Here is a 23616-nt window from a genome sequence, read left to right on the forward strand (position 1 = left end):
TTGGGTTGGATTCGGGGCGTGGGGGACCAGAAGTAGCCCAACTTATTTTTCAAAGTCAACCTGATTTCAGAAGTCTGTGGGCTCATCTACACCAAGCAGGATATTCCACTAGGAAAGCGGTATATAAAAGGCAGGAGCCACATGACTGCTTTATAGTGGTATTGAAGTGCACTGACAACTGTTGGGACCCATTGACACCTACCACATACCGCTTTCATACCACTTTCATAGTGTTATATCCTGCTTGGTGTAGATGTGTCCTGGGCCCCAACAGTTGTCAGAGCACTTCAGTACCACTATAAAGCAGAAGTGTAGATCCTGCAATGCACTTCAATGCTGCTATAAAGCAGCAGTGTGGCTCCTGCCTTTTATATACTGCTTTCATAGTGGAATATCCTGCTTGGTGTAGATGAGCCCTGAATTTCCTAAGTGACGCAGGAGCCATTATTCCTTGTGCAAAGAAGGAAGGAAGAGATCATATCTTCCTTCTTCCCTCTGCTGGAGCACTGCTGCTTCCCCAGCTGGATAAGTCTTGTTTAAAGAGAAGGGGCATGGGGTTTGGGTAGGGTGACCCTATGAAAAAGAGGACAGGGCTCCTGTATCTTCAACAGTTGCATAGAAAAGGGAAGTTCAGCAGGTGTCCTTTGTATATATGGAGAACCTGGTGAAATCCCCTCTTCATCACCACAGTTAAAGCTGCAGGAGCTATACTAGAGTGACCAGATTTAAAAGAGGGCAGAGCTCCTGCAGCTTTAACTGGTGTGATGAAGACAAAATTTCACCAGGTTCCTCATATATACAAATGACACCTGCTTGAACTTCCCTTTTCAATACAACTGTTAAAGATACAGGAGCCCTGTCCTCCTTTTCATAGGGTCACCCTAAACGGTTTGGGGGATAAAGGGGACTGAGTGGGGGCCAGGGTGGTGGTGGCTGAAGACCTGGGTGAATGGATAACCCAGGAATTCTTCTCTGACTCAAGATTTTAAGATCGTATATAAGTGCAATAAATAAATAATAAATAATCTTATTAGAATGTAAGCCTATGCGGCAGGGTCTTGCTATTTACTGTTTTACTCTGTACAGCACCATGTACATTGATGGTGCTATATAAATAAATAAATAAATAATAATAATAATAATAATAATAATAATAATAATCACCCACGTTTAGTTTTTTTAAACGTTTTTTAATGCTTTATGTGTGTATTTTCTGTGTTTTAGAATTTTAAATTTTGTATACTTGTTTTATCTCAATTTTAAAATTTCTGTAAACCGCCCAGAGAGCCCTGGCTATGGGAGCGGTATATAAGTGCAATAAATAAATAAATAAATAAATAAGCAAGCCAAATCGTAGAGATCTAATTGCCATAGTGGGGAAGGCAGAAAGACTGGTGGAGGAAAGTGGTAGGAGGTGCCCAAATCTCTCCCAGTAGTACCTCTGAGTAAGCAAAGGTAGAGGCACCATCTCTGACCTGGCAACCTTTAGTAACAGAGTGAGGCTCCTCAAGTCAAGAAAAGCAAAACACTTGAGATGTGATGATGCCACAAAGCCAATTCCGAATGAGGGCAATCATTCCTGTGCTGGATGGGTGAATAGTTTCAGCTACCCATCAGCTGAAAAACACGCCCCCCCCCACCATTCAGTGCACCCCAAGTCCATACACTCCCCACCTCATGAAAAATAGCTGCAGTTGCCCCAATAAAAAAAATAAAAATTGGGATGAACCGACTCACCTATAGTACATGTTGCTTGAGTCAAGTCAACTATCTGCCTCTCGAACATTCAAGATAATGAGCGAGGACAGTTCCGTGAGAGTTTGCACCTCAGCTAATTCCTCTCCCGTTTCTGGAAAAGAATGACCTCCCCTCCCCTCCCCTCATCCCCATCATCCCATGTTCACCAGGCTCAAACGTCTTTCCATCCCACAGGGCTCCATGTGTGTCTACAAAGTGCCGCTCCCTGATGACATCACCAAGGAGGCTGGGTATGACCCGAATTTTGGCATGTTCCAGGGAATCCCAAACAACGACCCCATCAATGTGCTGGTCCGGGTCTACGTTGTGAGGGTGAGAGAAAGTGAGATGTCGTTTTCAAGGCCTCTTCCGTCACACTTCCGGTCCAGCTCAGCTTCGCATATGGGTTAATGACAGGGGAACCCCGTTCTTCGTTTGCTCTCAACTGCTGGGTCCAGTTTTAATTCCCAAGGTTTTAAGAAGGATGCTGTCTTGCTGTCTCCTCCCCATAGTGTTGGGAGGGTTCAAAATCGTCTTTGTAGGGATCTTTTTAGTTTGGAGGAGAAGAGAGGAAAGCTGACCCAACCCAAGCAGCTACACCACAGAAGTCAAGATATATGCTCCAGCATCCCCTGCAAGACTATAAGGGCACCTTACTAGGCACGATCTGCTTTTCCAAATGGAAAAGGACACTATCGACAAAACTGCAGAATTTGGGCTTCTCAACTGATGCCATACGGGTTTTGGGATATGGACATCAGGAAAAACGTCCTGACTGTTAGAGCAGTACGACAATGGAACCAGTTGCCTGGTGAGGTTGTGGGCTCTCCCACACTAGAGGCCTTCAAGAGGCAGCTGGACAACCCTCTGTCAGGGATGCTTTAGGGTGGATTCCTGTACTGAGCAGGGGGTTGGACTCGATGGCCTTGTAGGCCCCTCCCAACTCAGCTATTCTATGATGCTATGATTCTAAAGCTATCAAATCAGAACCCTCTGATTACACACAATGTAGCATGATTCTGTGCATCTGCTATCACCTGCAGAAAAATTATGATAAACCAAGGATATTAAGCCTATTTCGTTTATGACATTTTGTGTAGAATCATAGAATCATAGAATCATAGAATAGCAGAGTTGGAAGGGGCCTACAAGGCCATCGAGTCCAACCCCCTGCTCAATGCAGGAATCCACCCTAAAGCATCCCTGAAAGATGGTTGTGTAGCAGATACATGGCTCTTGTTCTTCAGTCTTTAATAAGACTGTCTTTATAATATTTGTAATTGTAGTTATTCTAACCTGTCGGTTAGAGACATTTGTCTCCATGTTCTTAATTTGGCTTGCTTTTATAATTACTGTATTTTGCTTTTATAATGACTGTATTTCTAGCTATTTTTATTTTGCTGGTCTATAACCATAATAAATTTTCATAGAATCATAGAATCATAGAATAGCAGAGTTGGAAGAGGCCTACAAGGCCAACGAGTCCAACCCCCTGCTCAGAGCAGGAATCCACCCTAAAGCATCCCTGACAGATGCTTGTCCAGCTGCCTCTTGAAGGCGTCTAGTGTGGGAGAGCCCACAACCTCACCAAGCAACTGATTCCATTGTCGTACTGCTCTAACAGTCAGGACGTTTTTCCTGATGTCCAGCTGGAATCTGGCTTTCTTTAACTTGAGCCCGTTATTCTATGTCCTGCGCTCTGGGAGGATCGAGAAGAGATCCTGGCCCTCCTCTGTGTGACAACCTTTTAAGTCTTTGAAGAGTGCTCTCATGTCTCCCCTCAATCTTCTCCAGGCTCAACATGCCCAGTTCTTTCAGTCTCTCTTCATAGGGCTTTGTTTCCAGACCCCTGATCATCCTGGTTGCCCTCCTCTGAACACGCTCCAGCTTGTCTGCGTCCTTCTTGAATTGTGGAGCCCAGAACTGGACGCAATACTCTAGATGAGGCCTAACCAGGGCCGAATAGAGAGGAACCAGTACCTCACGTGATTTGGAAGCTATACTTCTATTAATGCAGCTCAAAACAGCATTTACCTTTCTTGCAGCCATATTGCACTGTTGGCTCGTATTCCGCTTGCGATCTACAACAATTCCAAGATCCTTCTTGTTTGTAGTATTGCTGAGCCAAGTATCCCCCATTTTGTAACTATGCATTTGGTTTCTATTTCCTAAATGTAGAACTTGGCATTTATCTCTATTAAATTTCATTCTGCTGTTTTCATCCGGTCCTAGTGTAGAATCAGAGCCCCTATGAAGCATAACCCACTTGTCTGCCATCTCAATCAAACGTTCGAGATGCTCACTTTCCCCCTGGGCCTCCACCTTCTAGCCCCACTTCTAGGCAAGCTTCAAGCATCCCTTGTGACTGGCCAGCCAAAGAAATGGGGGAGCTCCTTTCGTCCCAGTTCCGGCTGCTTAATCAACCTGGCCTGCTTTGTCAAGCAGCGCATACGAAACTATCTTTGGCAACCAGACTACCAAGTCCTCAACTGTCTCCTTCAACAGGCAGCATCTTTCCACGGCCTTGAGCAGAGCCTCTTACTTAGTACAGAAGCCTTTAACTCAGCCTTCCTCAACCTGGGGCGCTCCAAATGTGTTGGACTACAACTCCCAGAACGCCCCAGCCAGGGCTGGGGCATTCTGGGAGATGCAGTCCAACACATCTGGAGCGCCGCAGGTTGAGGAAGGCTGCTTTAACTGGAGATTGCATCTGGGATCTTACACACACCTACAGAGCATGTCCCAGTACTGTGCTCTCCAAGGTCTCCGGCGTAGTCTTTCCCAGCCCTGTTAATTGAGATCCTTTGAACTGGGGAGGCTTCCGGCTTCCACCATGGGGAGCCGCCCCCTTTGCTGTTAATATGGGGCTCTCTGGTGTGTCGTGCAATGAGCCTTGACTGACGGTGGGGCTTCCCTTCCAGGCCACTGATTTGCATCCCGCCGACATCAATGGCAAAGCTGACCCCTATGTCGCCATCAAGCTGGGAAAGACAGATATCAAGGACAAGGAGAACTACATCTCCAAGCAGCTGAACCCAGTCTTTGGAAAGTAAGGGAGCCCCGCGGAGAACCATGCTGGTATTCGCATACTGCCATGTTACAGGGAAGCCAAATTGAGTGCCGGCTCTATCAGGAGGCAGTCTGGGGGAGCCGTTTTTGCGTGCACTGAGAAGGCAGCCCGTTGGGAATGATTTGGAGAATTTCACACTGGCCCCATCCGTCCTTGATCCATTCTGACCCCAACTGGAATTGTTCAATCGCTTTTCCTGTCCTTGCCATGCTTGAATGCATCCCATGCACAGAGTTCCTTTGAAGGATCTATACAATGTCATTTGCATGGCTTCCTCCTATGTGTGTGACAGCTCCCTTCCTTTGCCACCTGGGAGAATTGATCCCATTTCCTCACAGTCCCAAATTTTGATCTCCTCTCATTAGGTCGTTCGACATCGAGGCCACGTTCCCCATGGAATCCATGCTGACCGTGGCTGTCTATGACTGGGACCTGGTGGGCTCGGACGATCTGATCGGCGAGACAAAGATAGACCTGGAGAACCGATACTACAGCAAGCACAGGGCGACCTGCGGCATCTCCAAGACGTACTCCATGTAAGAATTCCTCACAGACCCTGACCTTCAGAGCTGGATATCGTAGTTCTGAGGCCTTCTGTGGATTTGCAGTTAACCTCAGGTGGAAGCCACTTTAGGTCTCTGGGGCTGCCAAACGAAATCATCCCCAGAATAACCACAAAGGACTCAATCCAACCAACCCTTGTGTGCTGAGCTCTGTACTGGATTATGCCCAGTGCCCATTGAACACAGCTGTTCCATAGCCACTTTGGTTTTGTAGACGTTAACAGGCATTTAAGCCTCTGCCATGCAGCTTCCCTCAGTAACCAGTGGCCTTTGGCAGCCATTTTAACTTGTTCTTACTAAAGTAGGGTGACCGTATGAAAAGGAGGACAGGGCTCCTGTATCTTTATTAATTATTATTATTATTATTATTATTATTATTATTATTATTATTATTATTATTTGCACTTATATACCACTCCCATAGCCAGGGCTCTCTGGGCGGTTTACAGAAATTCTAAAATTGAGATAAAAACAAGTATACAAAATTTAAAATTCTAAAACACAGAACATACACACATAAAGCATAAAAAACCGTTTAAAAAAACAACTAAACATATGGATGATTAAGATGTGCCGCCATACGCCTGGGCAAAGAGGAAAGTCTTAACCTGGTGCCGGAAAGACAGCAGCGTTGGCGCCAGGCGAGCCTCGTCAGGGAGATCATTCCATAGTCTGGGGGCCACCACCGAAAAGGCCCTGTCCTTCGTTGCCACACTCCGAGCCTCTCTACAATAACCATTGTATTGAAAAGGAAATTTAAGCCAGTGTCATTTGTATATATGGGGAACCTGCTGAAATTTCCTCTTCATCACACCAGTTAAAGCTGCAGGTGCCCTGCCCTCTTTTGTATCTGGTCACTCTAGTATAGCTCTTGCACCTTTAACTGCTGTGATGAAGAGGGAATTTCACCAGGTTCTCCATATATACAAATGGCACCTGCTGAAATTCCCTACAGGAGCCCTGTCCTCCTTTTCATAGGGTCAGCCTAACTATTTATTTATTTATTTATTTATTTATTACATTTTTATACCGCCCAATAGCCGAAGCTCTCTGGGCGGTTCACAAAAATTAAAACCACAGTAAAACACCCAACAGGTTAAAACACAATTACGAAATACAGTATAAAAAGCGCAACCAGGATAAAACCACACAGCAAAGTTGATATAGGATTAAAATACAGAGTTAAAACAGTAAAATTTAAATTTAAGTTAAAATTAAGTGTTAAAATACTGAGTGAATAAAAAGGTCTTCAGCTGGCGACGAAAGGAGTACAGTGTAGGCGCCAGGCGGACCTCTCTGGGGAGCTCGTTCCACAACCGGGGTGCCACAGCGGAGAAAGCCCTCCTCCTAGTAGCCACCTGCCTCACTTCCTTTGGCAGGGGCTCACGGAGAAGGACCCCTGTGGATGATCTTAAGGTCCGGGTAGGTACATATGGGAGGAGGCGTTCCTTCAGATAACCTGGCCCCAAACCGTTTAGGGTACCTACTAAACGGTTTGGGGTAACTAAAGGTACCTACTAAAATAATTATCCTATGACAATGTTTATCCCATGACAGCACCCCATAGCAAAAGGCCTAGGGCAGGGGTGGATGGAAGGTTGATTGGAATCTACTGGGAATCTATTGACTTGCAGTAAAATTGGTAGGGGTTCCTCCAGCTCTCAACTGTGTAACAAAAAAGGTGTTATTCTTCTGAATGATAATTCGAAGGAACTCAGAAATCCATCTTGCAAATCACTCTTCATATTAAGAGTGCGAGATGACTTACACTCTTAATTTGAAGAGTGATTATATAGAGAGCTTGGGCTATTGGGTGATATGGAAATGCAATAAGTAAATAAATATGGATAGAAGCGTGTCTTTGAGAGGCCTGTGATAACTGAACAATGGAGAATCTGAAGACTTCACCTGACTGATTCATTTCTGCCCACAGCCATGGTTACAATATCTGGCGTGACCCCCAAAAGCCAACACAGATCTTATCCAAGCTATGTAAAGAGGGCAAATTGGATGGCCCCCACTATGGCCCTGGCGGCAGGGTGAAGGTGACCAACCGGGTCTTCACTGGCCCTACAGAAGTGGAGGATGAAAACGGTAAGTGAGGGTTGGAATCAGTGGGTGTCAATGACTTCCGATTCAATATTCTTAGGAGCACATTGCATGGATCTTATAACCGGAACAATGGTTATCTGGGTTGTCACCCAGAGGAGGGCCAGGATCTCAGCTCGATCATCCCAGAGTGCAGGACACGGAATAACAGGAAGCCAGATTCCGGCTGGACATCAGGAAAAACTTCCTGACTGTTGGAGCAGTACGACAATGGAATCATTTGCCTGGTGAGATTGTGGGCTCTCCCACACTCGAGGCCTTCAAGAGGCAGCTGGACAACCACATGTCAGGGATGCTTTAGGGTGGATTCCTGCATTGAGCAGGGGGTTGGACTCGATGGCCTTGTAGGCCCCTTCCAACTCTGCTATTCTATGATTCTATGGCCACAGCTAGACCTAAAGTTTATCCTGGGATCATCCGGGGTTCGCCCCTGCCTGAGCACTGGATCCCCTGTGTGTCACCTAGATGAACAAGTTTGACCCCTGGATGTTCCAGGGATAAACCTTAGGTCTAGCTATGGCCTAGGATTCTATATATTTGTGTAATCCTACTGCAGAAGCAATGGATTTTTGTACGGGGCACAGAATTCAGCATCCTTTGAACCTAATTTTTATTTATTTATTTAAAAGCAAGATCCTAGTCCCGTCCCACCCACCCTCTCTCTCTCTCTCTCTCTCTCTCTCTCTCACACACACACACACACACACACACTTAGTACCTTGTTGTCTTTGCTGTTCTCTCCCTGCCTGCAGGTCAGAAAAAGCAGACGGATGAGCACCTGGCACTGACGGTGTTGCACCACTGGGAGGAGATCCCCCGCGTGGGCTGCAAGCTAGTACCTGAGCATGTAGAAACACGGCCCTTGCTCAACCCAGATAAGCCAGGCATTGAACAGGTACCCAGCACCTCTCTAGCCTGCACACTTGCTGGTGTGGAGGACTCTCATTTCAACTCTCTCTATAGTTCCTGTACGCTCCTTCGCATGAACTCCTGCGTATAGCACACACACACACACCAAGGAATACACTTTATTTATTTATTTTATTTATTTATTTATTTATTACATTTTTATACCGCCCAATAGCCGAAGCTCTCTGGGCGGTTCACAAAAATTCACAAAAAAAACTTTCAGCTGCTGTTGATTCCCTGTCTCCTGTATCATCCCCCCCCGCACCGGACTCCTGACGCCATCTTAGTTCCAAGGAGCTTGATTCAGACAATTACAGATTTGGCCATGAAGCATGGTGTAGGCCACTGGCTAAGATGGCTTTAAAAGGCAACCTTTTCCGGTGGAGGGCCGCACTGGTGGCTGAGTCATTCAGGGATTTTTGGTGGAGAGGGGTGGGAGCAGCAGAAGGCAAGGGCCACGGCAGGCGGTTGGGCTGTCTGTCTCTCAGACACACACACACAGAGTCCTCAGACGCACTCTCGCAGTCACCCTTAACACCCCACGCCCCACCTCTGTAGTACACAGGGCTGGGTTTTTTAAACCTCCCCTCCCTTGTGGTGAGATACCAGAGTTCCCACCTCCAGCCCCACGGCCCAGCTGATTGGTGCTGGGAGAGATTTAAATGGGGAGGGCAGCCTGCAGGGCAGACTCTTTGGCAGGCTGGCCCGGGGCTGTGATGGTGCTGAGGAGAACCACTCATGGGGAGACTCGTCCCTGCCCACCTTCCTCTCCGTCGCAATTGCACTCCCACCAGTCCATCAGGCTTGGGCGAGAGCAAACCTGGTGGGCCTTGGGGCTTGGGAAACCATGTGCCACCGTACCCCATGGGCCACAGCTGGCCTACATGTACATTCGGTACGTTCATGGAGGATAGACTTATTAACCCCAACAACACAATGGTCCCTCTGTCTCCGGAGACAAGGGGCTCTTCCACACGTCGTTCTCGGGGCGCTTCCATCCGCCCCCAGTGCATCCCGAGAACGATCGTGTAACTTGCCTGGTGAAGAGACAAGGAAGACACGGTGGCGGCGCCGCCACCCAGCTTCCTCCATGCCAGACGGGATGAATAGCTTGGCGAAACAAGGCGGGGTGGAGAGCGGAAAAAGCTCTCCACCCCACCTTCTTCAAAAAGAGCTTTCTGAGCCAGCCGGCGCGGAGGAAGCTGGGTGGCGGCGGCAGTGGCAGCGAGGACGTGTCTTCCTCGTCTCTTCACCAGGCAAGTTACACGATCGTTCTCGGGGTGCACTGGGGGCGGATGGAAGCACCCCGAGAACGACGTGTGGAAGAGCCCAAGGTACCTTGGAACGGCAGTTGCTTCTGGGCTTCCAGGATGTCGCTTGCTGTCCACACTTGGAAATGGGATCACAAGCTAAGTGGACCTTCTGCTTGATCCAGCAGGGGGGATGGGGATGCATTTTGTTGTTGTTTATTCGTTCAGTCGCTTCCGACTCTTCGTGACTTCATGGACCAGCCCACGCCAGAGCTTTCTGTCGGCCGTTGCCACCCCTAGCTCCCCCAAGGTCAAGTCTGTCACCTGCAGAATATCCTCCATCCATCTTGCCCTTGGTTGGCCCCTCTTCCTTTTGCCTTCCACTTTCCCTAGCATCAGCCTCTTCTCCAGGGTATCCTGTCTTCTCATTATGTGGCCAAAGTACTTCAGTTTTGCCTTTAATACCATTCCCTCAAGTGAGTAGTCTGGCTTTATTTCCTGGAGTATGGACTGGTTTGATCTTCTTGCAGTCCGAGGCACTCTCAGCATTTCCCTCCAACACCACAGTTCAAAAGCATCTCTCTTCCTTCGCTCAGCCCCACCCCCACCCCCAAAAAAGGCACTGAAGTGGCAAGAGGCTGGGTCTGGGCAGGGGTCCAACGTAGGGGACCTTGGGGGCCACTAACTTGGTCTTTCTGACATTACAGGGACGGCTGGAGTTGTGGGTAGACATGTTCCCCATGGACATGCCGGCGCCAGGCCCTGCCATCGACATCTCACCAAGGAAGCCAAAGAAGTAATGCTTTGCTCTGGGTTGGGGGGTCGGGATCCATTGGGGGGGGTGGCAAACTGGGCTCACTGCATGCCAGAATATGTGAAATAATCCTTCCAGGAGTAGAAGGAAGGGAGAAAAGAATAGATGGCATGTGAAGGTCTGACTGACTGCAGAGAGAATCAGAGTGAGGAAGAGTGACAGAACTAACCCATAAGATTATAAGCAGTGGAAGGAAGGAAGGAATAGTATACAGGTGACACACAGAATAGGATGGCTGGATAAAGGCCCTAGGAATTAACTTATTTTATCATTTATATGGGACTTTAAAAAAACATATCTCAAAGGCCTAATCTACACCAGGCATGATATTGCACCATGGAAGCGGTATGAAAGCGGGATGTAAAAGGCAGGAGCCACACGACTGCTTTATAGTGGTATTCAATAAACAAAAAACCTACGGTTTACAAAACAACGTTAAGGATGTACACTTTTCCACCAAGCTCCAAAAAGCGGGGAAATTGGGAGTTAAGGCTCACAAGCCTTAATGTCATATCCTCCCTGAGGAGGCAGAAAGTACCAGTGAAATTCTCATTCTGCCAAAGCAGATAAACCATGAGGACAGGATGGAGAATAGGATATGCAGGGGTGACTGTGGGGTTGTGGAAAACTGATGACGAACAACTTAGAGCCACCTACTTCTTTTTTTGTTTAGAGCAGCCCTTCCCCAACCTGGTGCCCTCTCTGGCCGCGCTCTCCCTGCTTCTCCCCCCTCCCTCCGGGGAATCTGAGGCACATGCGTTGCGTTATCAGATTCCCCATAGGGAAACATAGGAATTTTTTAAAAAAGAATTAAAAATTGATGGAATGGTCTTTTGAAAAAAGAAAGGCCATTCCATCAATGGGGAGGATAGGGCAACGCAATCCTATAACTGGATTGCATCGATAGGCTCCCAATTCAGAGCTATCAGTGCGCAAAAAAATGGTCGCCAACCTGGAAGTATTTCTGTGCCAGTTTGGAACAGAGATGCTTCCCCCCTTTTGTCATTTAATGTGACATCTTGCCCTCAATATTTCATCAATCTTCTTGAAACGCACAGGGTATGTAAAACCAGCATTTCTTTCTGGCAGTACTCCGTTTCAGAAAGATTGGTGAAATATTTTTCATTTTAGGATGCTAGAATGACCCACCTCCCAATAACTCCTTTTAACGTGGTGGAATACTTATTTTACTGAGCATTTTGCTGTGTTTCCTGTAATTGAAGTGCACTGACAACTGTTGGGGCCCACTGAGAGCTTTATCACACCAGCGTTATACTGTGCAATCACTGCGAAGTTTTCCACCTCATAATCTGCTTTGATTGAGAAATCCTCCCATGCATCCCTGCCTTAATTGTGCTATAAAGCCAAAAGATTCACCGTATTTAGCCCCTACTTTTTGAGCGTATCTTCCGAGCCGCCGCTGGGGCGCAGGAGCAGGATTTTAAACAAATGCTTACATCTGCGTAAGCTTTAAAGATAAAGACACCAAAATTGGCACAGTAATAGAAATTAGGGAGAGCTTTAAGCATACCAAATTTGAATTGAATTGGGTCATCCGTTGATTTTTTAATGATTTTTTACATTTCCCCCGTTAAACTCACTTCCTGGTATGCAAAGGATCGCTGTCGCCCGGTAGCAAAAACAACAACAACCGCGAAAGCGTAGAGCTACGGGGATAATCTGAGGGAAGCAGGTACGGGGGATGAAGCTCTGACACGTCCCATATGCCACTTTCATACCGCTATATCCTGCTTGGTGTGGTGCCTGCCTTTTAGATACCGCTTTCGTAATGCAATATCCTGCTTGGTGTAGATTAGGCCAAAATCTCCCTCTGAGGGCTACATTTCAAGACCACCTTTCCACATGGCGGTAACTTCGGTGCAGGAGTTTGGGAACAGGAAAAGTTGTCCGGGTTTTAAGGGTTGGTTTTCATTGTCCGTTTCCCCCTGTTGAAAGTAAGTGGCAGTTACTGCAGCCGAAACTCTCCCCACGGCCTGAGTTCGATCCCAGCGGAAGCTGGTTCTCAGGCAGCCGGCTCAGGTCAACTCAGCCTTCCATCCTTCCGAGGTCGGTAAAACGAGTACCCAGCGAGCTGGGGGAAAGGGAACCGCGACTGGGGAAGGCAATAGCAAACCACCCCGCTACAAAGTCTGCCAAGAAAATATCAGCGAGAGCAGGCGTCCCTCTAGGAGTCAGCAATGACTCAAGTGCTTGCACGAGAGGTTCCTTTCCTTTCTTTTCACTGTCCCGTTTCCCCCCGTTGAAATCCCCCTACAATTGTGGCAGGGTCACAGTCTTGGGAATGTCCCGCTGCCATTCACCATGTCCCAAACTGGCCCGGGCTTTATTCTGCAAGTCTGCTTCTTGTCACGAGTTGGAATGTGAGGAGATAAGGGATGGAGAACCAACTCACTTGGCACGCCACCCTCAAATATGGCAGTAAGAATTCCTTGTGTGTGTGTGTGTGTGTGTGTAAGTAACACCCAGAGGTTGTAAACTCTCATGCATTATGAAACGATTGTCTAAAAGTATGCCTTAGCTTAACAGGGCTCTAAACATGTCCATTTTAAATAAGGAAAATGATGAAGAACCTTACTGCTATCCAACCAGCTCCATTAAAACCAGCAGGAATCCTTTCCTCCTATTGCTGTAGAAGCCCAAAGCAGAAAGGGGCTAGAGACGGGCAAGTCTACTCCCTTGGGAGTCTGGGGCATTGGCGACAAAACTGATTGGATTTGTTCTATAGGCTGCCCTATTCCAAGGTCTTAGGTGGGTGTCAACGTGTTGTTTTATCCCAAAACACCGGCTGTATTGACCAATCCTGCAACTTGTCCCGTCCCTGGTCACCCAATGCCATTTTGAATTAAAAGGGCTTAGGCTGTTTCTGGCGATACCTAGACGTGAGTTTTGATGAGTCTGCAAGGAAAAGGAAATGTTCCCTAACCTCAGCCGTAAGTTCCCACAACAGCCATGGAGGGAGCTAAACAAACCCAAGATCGGGCGGCCTCCTACCCAGGAGAGGAGTCTTCAACGAGTGAAGAAGTCCTATGGAGAGCCAGCACCCGCACATGGTCCTCCTTTTCCCTGCCTCCCCTCCGTCTCACCCCTTGTCTCCCTTCCTTCCTCCTTGCCAGATACGAGCTTAGAGTGATAGTATGGAACACTGATGAGGTAGTCCTGGAGGACGATGATTACTTCACTGGCGAGAAATCCAGTGACATTTTTGTCCGGGGGTACGTACGTACGGCCCCGCAAGGCCAGCCGGCTTCTCTGTGTGTGAGCTTCTTGTCGTTCTGGGGCCGCCCGGCTCTGTAACTCCCTGCAGGGGATGGGCGACTCTTTCATGGACCGAGCGTCTCCTTCCGTGTGGGCATCAGTAATGGACACTTTGCTTTTCTGTCCTGCCCCCTTTCTTTCGTTCTGTGTTCTTGTTGTCGTGTGCCTCTGTCCGCTCTGTGTGATGGCTAGGTATGAGCTGCGGGTAATTATTTGGAACACCGATGAGGTGGTCCTGGAGGACGATGCTTTCATGACGGGAGAGAAGATGTCAGACATCTATGTCAGGGGGTAATTGACCGAGGCTCATTGCACGGCCCCTCCCAGGGGCAGGTCTGCTGGGGAGGAGAATGCACGGGGTAGTTCCTTCCCCTCAGGTCTTTTGCTCACCCATTGCTGGAGACACTCACCCATCAGCTGAACCTGGTGCAAATCCATAGCTTATGGCAATTCATTGATAGACCCGAATAGAGACCTGGTTTCAGTGGCTGTTACATTCCATGTTGAGGTCATAAAGAGTCCTGTGGCACTCTGGCCCATCTCTAGATACCCTTTCCATTTTGATCCCCCCCCCCCAAAGCAACTGTCAAACAGAAATGAAGGGGGGATTGGGCGGAAGCTTTAAAAATACAGATAGAGGGTCAGCTGACATCCCCCACCCATTCTTTCAGAGAGACTGAAAGAACTGGGCATGTTTAGCCTGGAGAAGAGAAGATGGAGGGGAGACATGAGAGCACTCTTCAAATACTTAAAAGGTTGTCACACAGAGGAGGGCCAGGATCTCTTCTCCATCCTCCCAGAGTGCAGGACACGGAAGAACGGGCTCAAGATAAAGGAAGCCAGATTCCAGCTGGACATCAGGAAAAACTTCCTGACTGTTAGAGCAGTACAAGGATCTCAGGTGGACTGGGAAAGACCCCTGTCTGAGACTCCAGAGAGAGCTGCTGCCAGTCAGAGGTCAGGGGTCTGGAAACAACGCCCTATGAGGAGAGACTGAAAGAACTGGGCTTGTTGAGCCTGGAGAAGAGAAGACTGAGGGGAGGCATGACAGCACTCTTCAAAGGTTGTCACACAGAGGAGGGCCAGGATCTCTTCTCGATCCTCCCAGAGTGCAGGACACGGAATAACGGGTGCAAGTGACAGGAAGCCAAATTCCGGCTGGACATCAGGAAAAACTTCCTGACTGTTAGAGCAGTACAACAATGGAATCAGTTACTTAGGGAGGTGGTGGGCTCTCCCACCCTAGAGGCCTTCAAGAGGCAGCTGGACAAGCCTCTGTCAGGGATGCTTTAGGGTGGATTCCTGCATTGAGCAGGGGGTTGGACTCGATGGCCTTGTAGGCCCCTTCCAACTCTGCTATTCTATGATTCTATGACCATATGCACGATTAGTTAAGGGCCTCCTTTACACACTGCAATTTTAGACATCCACCTGTTCTATCTGTGTACATCTAAAAAAAAAAAAAAGGTGTAGAGTTCGTTGGAAAGTTCCGGGTCATACAGGTACACTTGCTAGAGAGATGGAGCTAGCTGGCGTTCCCTAGGTAGGAAAAGTGGGTTTGCTGCGGAACTCTGCGTGAACCAGCTCCCCACTGGGGGTTCTGGGCTGGCATCTCTGCTCTTCCCTGTCTACTGTTGATCAATTGAAGCCTTGAGAGTTTGGGGTGGGGGGATGGCTCTCTCCTTGTCATGGTGCACCAACCAATGAGTTGTGCAAAGGAGAAAACCACTGAGTGGCCATTTCACTACGCAGCCCACTTCTTCCAAATGAATATAGCCTCAAGCATGCATGGGCCGTGCGAGTAAGGGGGTTCCCTTTCATCTCCGTCTGGGCTTGTTAGTGCCGCTGAGTATGCAGGGAGATGAAGGTGCAAGTCCCAGCAGGATAAGACCTGAGTCAGGTTGAAGCCCTGCAGCAGATCCACAAGGGGCTCAATCAAGAGGCAGGGTCTGTCGGAGGCCGGGCCCTGCGCGGAAAAGTCAGACCCCAAGGGAAGCTGAAGGCAAAATACAGCTGTTGTATGAGGAAGGAGGCAAACACGCAGGCAAGAGAGCTAGAGGGAAAATGAGACCTGCCTGTGACCCAGAGAGCTGCTGCCAGCCAGAGTAGACAATACTGGGCTACATGGACCTATGAAGCAACTTCATATGTTCCTAAAGAGGAGGCTGTGAGGCAGAGAAACTTGGGAGAAGACCAGGGTGCTCAGCAAGCCAGGTTGGAGCCTAGCCGTTGCCCAGGCAAAGACTCGGGCGGCCTGGTATAAACTACACTGCAGAGCCTTCATAGGAAATATATGTAACCAGGCAAAGTCAGAAAGAGCGTCCCACTTTGGAATCTGCTAGACCAGGGTTTAGCCTGGTGCGATCCCCGAGCTCGCCCCTGCGCGTCCAGATGACGCACAGGGGATCCCGGAGTCAGGCAGGGGTCAACCCTCCCTTGGCCCGGGGTAACCGGAACCGCTTGTGACCCGGTATTTCCCGCGGTCTCGGGCTGAGCCTGAGTCCGTGGGCGTGTAGACCAGTCCGCCACTTTTCCCGGCTACCGCAATTACTCATGAGTACCTGGGAAAAGCGGCGGACGGGGCACAGCACTCCACAGGAGCGCTGGGCCCATCGGGGCAGGGGGAGAGATCAGGGAGTGGGGAGATCACGGGGGTGGGGGGAAGTGGAGATCGGGGGGGAAGCGGAGATCGCGGGGGGAAATCAGAGATCGGGGGAAATCGGAGGCGGGGGAGTGGGGAACCCCACCCTTTTTTTTAAACCCACTTACCTTTGTCGCTGGTGCGCTCCTGCACACCCGGCCCTTTAAGTAAAAAAAAAAAATGGCGGACGCGACGGGGCTTTCCTGTAGCCCGTCGCGTCTGTCGTGTAGACTGGGGCGATGGCCCACGCTACTTGTAGCGCGGGCTCACCCCTTCTCCCACACGGATCACCAGGTAGGTCTAGTAACGGCCTGACTTGCCTCTGCCAGTGCTCCACTGCCCAATAGCAGGGGGGTCTTCCAGGGCCGTGTGGGCAACAGAGCAATGCAAAAAGCCAGAAGGATTGTTGTGAGGTCTTCTGTCCAGGCGTGAGCCTAAGAGGCTGGTCATTCTGCGGAGATGTGACTTTGGGGGGGGGGGGCAGAGCATTCATAGGGCTTGTGCCCCAAAAGCTGACATCCTGGGAGGCTGATTTTGCACTGCCCTAGATTAGATGCAGCCCTGCTGATCTCTCCAGCCTGAGCTATGCATTTGCCCGGGGGAAGGTTGGATGGTTACTCATAAGGGGGCTGAAGGAGCATGGATATCTGACCAGGTAAGAAGGCCTGAGGGCGGTTTTCTTCTCCCTGCCGTGAATGAGGGATGCTGCTGTCTGCTGCCTCTTAGCATGCTCTTGTAACTAGGGTGGGGGTGACGGTCTCCTAAGCCCCGCTTCTCCGCCAAGATACAGGGCCCTGGCTGGGAAATGGGGGATGTCTCTGTGTGTGTGTGTGTTGGCGTGTTTGGCTGCTGGTACACTTTGCTTTTCTGTTGCATGGTTTGGGGTGGGGGTGGGTGCCTCTTTGAGCAATCCTTGGGGGGCATCAGCAACCCAGGCCTCTTCTGTGAACAATAACGAGTCATGAAACGTGTCCCTCATGAAACCCGTGGAGAAGTCCGCTCCCCCGGTTACAAAATAGGTTCTAGATTCTGACAGCAAGATTTCTCAACAGATCATCTTCTGAGAGTGTCTGAAAGTGTTTACCAACCCAAGTTTGCGCTAAAACCCAACATTTGGGGAAGAAAATCTGAAACCTAGCAATTTTCAGTTTCTGAGAATTTCTTTATTTTGAGACCCAATAATTTGTACTGGAATGGGGGTGGGGGAGTATCACAAAACCAAATTTTTCAACATATCTGGTGGATCTGCATCAGAAATGAAATTTGATTCTCAAATCCCACCGGGCGGATGCCAATTTCGGACACATGCGGATTTCAGACAGCTGGAAAAGAAAAGAAAGCCGCTTCTTCCGAAACAAATTAAGTTTTCCATCTCTGCCCCAACTCCAAATTCTTTAGGCTCAGGCTGAGCTCTGCCCAGCTTATTAATTGGCCTGCCCGTTAAACGATGCAGCTACTCTGAGAAATAACCTTAAAAGGTTGTCACACAGAGGAGGGCCAGGATCTCTTCTCGATCCTCCCAGAGTTCAGGACACGGAATAATGGGCTCAAGTTAAAGGAAGCCAGATTCCGGCTGGACATCAGGAAAAACTTCCTGACTGTTAGAGCAGTACAACAATGGAACCAGTTCCCTAGGGAGGTTGTGGGTTCTCCCACACTAGATGCATTCAAGAGGCAGCTGGACAACCATCTGTCAGGGATGCTTTAGGGTGGATTCCTGCCTTGAGCAGGGGGTTGGACTCGATGGCCTTGTAGGCCCCTTCCAACTCTGCTATTCTGATTCTATGACTTACTGCCCTAAGGCAACGCAGCCCTGGCTCAGTCTCCTTTGGGCCTCCAACATTCACCTCCCCTCGACTGCTCTATGTGGAACGCGACATGGACTTCACAGGTGCATGAAGGGTTACTGGAGCCACCCCTCCATCCTGCCCACTTATTACAGCTCCCTGCAAGCGAGTCCTCCCAGCCTGCACGGCTTCCCCTCCACTTTGCCGTCGCTCTCCAGCGCTGCCACTTTGGCTGGCCCCGCATGAACACGGCCCCGCTTGGTTGCCGACCCCTCCGCCATGCACCTTCTCTGCTGATCATCTTCCCTCCGTTTGCCCGCGCAGGTGGCTGAAAGGGCAGCAAGAAGACAAACAGGACACTGACGTCCACTACCACTCGCTGACGGGCGAGGGCAACTTCAACTGGCGCTACATCTTTCCTTTCGACTACCTTGCAGCTGAGGAGAAGATCGTCATCTCTAAGAAAGAGTCCATGTTCTCCTGGGACGAGACCGAATACAAGATTCCGGCCCGACTCACGCTACAGGTGTGGGATGCCGACCACTTTTCCGCCGATGACTTCCTCGGTGCGTAACAAGGGCTTCGACTGATAATCCCCCGGGGTCAGCGTGGGGCAAGGCGGCTTTCCCCTCGTTCAGAGAGAGCACCAGATAGGCAGGGATGTTGCCTGCCAGGGACCATGAACGGACGGGGCTTGATCCCTGTAGTTTGATGTCCCAGGCTGTAGAGGTCTACCTGCTAGGGAGACGCATTAGCCCAAGGCTCAGCAATGAGCTTCGGAGGTTCAGAACGCTCACCTAAAAGAAGAGGTGAGAATAACAAGCCCCGAATTAAAATGCGAGGCAGAGAAGAATTCCCAGCAGCAGGGGCGTGTCAGGATCATCTCGCAGCTACGCCGATGGCCCAGGCTTCTCCCCAGAAGGGGCAGCTGGAGCCTTGAGCCCACCCCTGCGCTGTAAGGACCTGCCATATTGCTCCCTTCTGTCCCCACTCCCGCAGGAGGCATTGAGCTCGACCTGAACCGCTTCCCGCGTGGGGCTAAAACAGCCAAGCAGTGCAGCATGGAGCTGGGAACTGGCGAGATAGAGATGCCCATGGTCTCGATCTTCAAGCAGAAGAGGGTGAAGGGCTGGTGGCCCTTCTTGGCACGCGACGAGAACGACGAAATGGAGATGACGGTAATGGGACTGGGGAAGAGGGCTGCCATCTTTGGTGACAGAGCTTAGGTGAGGGAAACCCCGAGACGAGAGAGACAGAGGGAGTACTGTCAGGTTGGCAGGGGGATACTTGGCTCAGCCAAAGGCACAGTTACAGGATAGGGGATACTTGGCTCAGCAATACGACAAACGAGAAGGATCTTGGAATTGTTGTAGATCGCAAGCTGAATATGAGCCAACCGTGCGCTATGGCTGCAAGAAAGGCCAATGCTATTTGGGGCTGCATTAATAGAAGTATAGCTTCCAAATCACGTGAGGTCCTGGTTCCTCTCTATTTGGCCCTGGTTAGGCCTCATCTAGAGTATTGCGTCCAGTTCTGGGCTCCACAATTCAAGAAGCAGTACGACAATGGAACCAGTTACCTAGGGAGGTCGTGGGCTCTCCCACACTAGAAGCCTTCAAGAGGCAGCTGGACAACCATCTGTCAGGGATGCTTTAGGGTGGATTCCTGCATTGAGCAGGGGGTTGGACTCGATGGCTTTGTAGGCCCCTTCCAACTCTGTAATTCTATGAAGTGGGGGAGGGAGGCACCAGCAGGACTGGAGCAGCCCAAGAAAAATGGTAGCCAAGGAGATGAGTCGGGCTAGGGGGACCAGGATTAAGAGGTAACCCAAACTTGCGATGGATACAGGTGGCGGAGGTTGCCTTGAATTTTATGGCTTCATCGCAGGACTGGTGGAGAGGTTGTCTTGCTGTTATATTCCATGACGATTGGTTCCTTCCCATTCTTTGCGTCACTGTGCAGGCCCACGGTGGGCCAGGCTTTGCACGTGTCTGCACTGTTTACCTTACTTAGCTCCTGTATATGAGCAGAGCCGCCTGGTCTCTTTAGCCTCCCTGCGCCAAGGACCGGTGCTGGCATAGCCCTGGGTGCCTCCTTCTGCTTATTCAGTAAACCCCTTTTCTGACCCTCCCTCCCCCCGCAGGGTAAAGTGGAGGCCGAGCTTCACCTACTGACAGCCGAGGAAGCCGAGAAAAGTCCGGCCGGGCTGGCTCGTAACGAGCCCGACCCATTGGAGAAACCCAAGTAAGTGGTGGGAAGAGAACAGCGGAGGGGGGCTGTGGTGCCCAAGCAGACGCCCCTTCGAGCTGGTGTGGGGAAGGACCCAGGGCTGTAGATCCACCACAAGGAAGAGTAACAGTGGCTCCCTCGGGTGAGGCGTGCACCGTTGAGTTGGGGGCTGCCTCGACTGTTTCCCTGCCTCCGTTGACTCCATTCAATTCTCCCTGTCTCTTTCTTTCCCATCTCCTCGGTCTCTTTCTCCTCCTCCTCGCCCCACCCTGCCCTCCTGCTGCCCCAGCCGCCCAGATACCAGCTTCATCTGGTTCCTGAACCCTCTCAAGTCCATTCGCTACTTTATCTGGCACACGTATCGTTGGCTCCTGCTGAAAATCCTCCTCCTGGCTCTCTTGCTCCTTATGGTCGGCCTCTTCTTTTACTCCATGCCCGGCTACCTGGTCAAGAAGCTCCTCGGGGCCTGAGTGGGCCTGGCGCTTTGCCCAGGGTATTTCTTTTTCCCACCTACTCCACTTTGTGGCACAACCTGTGCCCGATATAGGGCTTAGCGGAAACGATTGTACGTGCGGGTGGCAGGATGGGGACGGGACGAGACGAGAAAAGTAACAGAGCAACTCACCAACTTTTGAAGGCTCACCAACTCTACTAAAGCTGCAGTGCTGAACAGAAGGGTGAAAATGCTGCCCTCCTAATGTCAGAATCCCTGGGCCTTAATCCCAGGCGTGTGAAGGCAAGCTGTGGTACTCCGCAGTCATAATAATGATGGTGCTTTTGACCCATTCAGAGACACTCGTCTCTTTATGACTGTACCACGTCGTCCCAGAATTAAAACCCCGGGTTTCAAAGCAGGTTGTGGCGTTGAGGTCTGGCTCAAAGTACGCCAGCAAATAAGATCCTTGGGGAGCAAGAAGGCCAGCCAGGGACCGGCCAGCCTACAGGAAGTCCACCGAAGCCAAAGCAATGGGCAGGGACCCAGACATTTCTGCCCTCCCAAATGGCTGAGTCCCATGATCCCCAAGAACTGCACCCCAACGTCCTCAACGACAGGGTCTAGAATCTGGGGTTGGCAGGTCTCGGTATGGCCGGCTGCTTCACTAGTGCATCTAGTGAAGCATCCACACTAGAGGCCTTCAAGAGGCAGCTGGACAAGCATCTGTTGGGGATGCTTTAGGGTGGATTCCTGCATTGAGCAGGGGGTTGGACTCGATGGCCTCATAGTCCCCTTCCTACTCTGCTATTCTATGATTCTATGATTCTATGAAGCAAACCTGCGAGCCGCTCAACAGCTTGCCAGCCACGTAGAGGGCCTGGGCCCGGGCCTGGGCCAGCAAGGGCAGGTCATGAAGCAGGGCTGCTGAGCTGCGTGTGGCTTGGCCCGGCTTGGGCTCATGCGTCATCACCAGGCCAGCAACATAAATCCATGGGGACACCCCGAGCCTTGCTCCCTCCGGTCGTTTTGTGAGAAGCGAACCTGGCCACAGCATGGCGGGTCCCACGTCGTGCAGTGGCAGGGGCGGAAGACAGGGACAGGAGGCGCCAGGTCCAGCCCCAGGGAACTGCTGCTCCTTCTAAGCTGGGGCATTTTGTTTGTCTCTCTCTCTCTCTCCTCAGTCGCCCGGATACATCTTTCATCTGGTTCCTGAACCCCCTCAAGTCTATCAGATACCTCATTTGCACCCGTTACAAGTGGCTAATCATCAAGATCGTCTTGGCCCTGCTGCTCCTCATCATGGTGGCCCTCTTCCTTTACTCCATGCCCGGCTACATGGTCAAGAAGCTCCTGGGGGCGTGAGGAAGCCGTCCCATTCCACGGTCTGCTCCTGAGCCGGCTGCTCTCAGTCACTGCCTCTGAGTTTGCTGCCCTTTTGTGACTTCCTTGTGTTTCCTTTGGGGATTTTGTTTTCTTTTCTTTAGGGGGCGGGTGGGGAGGAGACAGCTCAGAATTTGCTTTGGTTTTGCCTTGTGTCTTGGGAAGGGGAGGAAGTACGTAGTTTTTAATCCCCTAGGTATGAGTTTTGCCTGCCCTCGGGAGCTCCCCTCCGTCTCCAGCCCAGGCCTCGAAGCTGGGGCGACTCAGTCCAGCAGCCTTAGGAGGGTCTCCCCCACCTGCGTCTGTCATCACCTTGGATGAAGCTTCCTCTACAGGTGGATACATATTAAGAGGCCGCTTCTTTGGCCCTCGGTTTCTCCTCTGTGTGGGTTTGACATGTCCCATCCCGCCCTCCTTTCTCTGTTGTTTTGCTTCCGTAGCTGTTTTGCTTCCGTAGCTGAGGCCACAAAGTGTCCCTCCGTGAAGAGCTGGGAACTCAAGGGCCTCCTGATCAACTAGTGAAGAGATCTGGGCACCTTTGGTCAGTGTCCGGTGCTGCATATTCCTTATTGAAGAGAAGGGCTGCCCCCAGGGCCCATGTAGCAGTTCATACATTTATTTATTTCGAACATTTGTATCCCGCCCTGTATCACTCGGCTCTCAGGGCTGCGTATAGCCGTTTGCCGCATTGGGAGGTCACCGCAGAGTGGGGCAGGAGGCCCTCTTCTTCCGCGGACAGGCGCAATGTCAAAGGCTCGTCGGTTTATCAGCCGCAGGCAGGAAACGAAGACAGGGAGGGGGCCAGTGTAGTGCCGTGGCTCAAAGACTGAAATCAGGACCACCGGGTCGTGCTCTTTGCCTTGGCTCTTTCTCTGCAGTATTGTGCAGACCGAAGCGCCAAGTTAAGTGCAAAGATCATAGAATCATAGAATAGCAGAGTTGGAAGGGGCCTAAAGGGCCATCGAGTCCAACCCCCTGCTCAATGCAGGAATCCACCCTAAAGCATCCCTGACAGAGGGTTGTCCACCTGCCTCTTGAAGGCCTCTAGTGTGGGAGAGCCCACCACCTCCCTAGGTAACTGATTCCATTGTCGCACTGCTCTAACAGTCAGGAAGTTTTTCCTGATGTCCAGCCGGAATCTGGCTTCCTTTAACTTGAGCCCGTTATTCCGTGTCCTGCACTCTGGGAGGATCGAGAAGAGATCCTGGCCCTCCTAGCACACTTGATGCTATACAAGTGCTAAATGTTATAGTGTGAGCTGCTCTGAGTCAGTCCTGGATTCTCCAGCTTTTTTCCAGAACATCCAAGAAACTTGGCAGAGATGGTGCTTGGGCACACGCACACACACATCCCACACACACACATCCAGCAATATAGATGGAGAGACAGGAGAGGGAGTCGAGTTTTCCCAGTCA

General features: G+C 50.4%; 1 protein-coding gene across 2 annotated transcripts in view; it reads left to right on the forward strand.

Annotated features, from left to right (window-relative positions):
* Positions 1 to 22193, forward strand: part of OTOF (otoferlin) — a 187287-nt gene extending 165094 nt beyond the window's left edge. For both annotated transcript variants that reach the window (XM_063123783.1, XM_063123781.1), the window contains 11 exons: positions 1933 to 2070; positions 4659 to 4786; positions 5173 to 5343; positions 7304 to 7464; positions 8232 to 8374; positions 10346 to 10434; positions 13587 to 13685; positions 18481 to 18722; positions 19156 to 19334; positions 20300 to 20400; positions 22003 to 22193. In XM_063123783.1, coding sequence (XP_062979853.1) covers positions 1933 to 2070; positions 4659 to 4786; positions 5173 to 5343; positions 7304 to 7464; positions 8232 to 8374; positions 10346 to 10434; positions 13587 to 13685; positions 18481 to 18722; positions 19156 to 19334; positions 20300 to 20400; positions 22003 to 22183 — 1632 coding nt within the window. In that variant the 3' untranslated portion in view covers positions 22184 to 22193. The remainder of the gene's footprint in view (positions 1 to 1932; positions 2071 to 4658; positions 4787 to 5172; positions 5344 to 7303; positions 7465 to 8231; positions 8375 to 10345; positions 10435 to 13586; positions 13686 to 18480; positions 18723 to 19155; positions 19335 to 20299; positions 20401 to 22002) is intronic.
* The last annotated feature ends 1423 nt before the right edge of the window (positions 22194 to 23616 follow it).

Source organism: Elgaria multicarinata, chromosome 4 (assembly GCF_023053635.1).
Source record: "Elgaria multicarinata webbii isolate HBS135686 ecotype San Diego chromosome 4, rElgMul1.1.pri, whole genome shotgun sequence".
Lineage (NCBI taxonomy): Eukaryota > Metazoa > Chordata > Lepidosauria > Squamata > Anguidae > Elgaria > Elgaria multicarinata.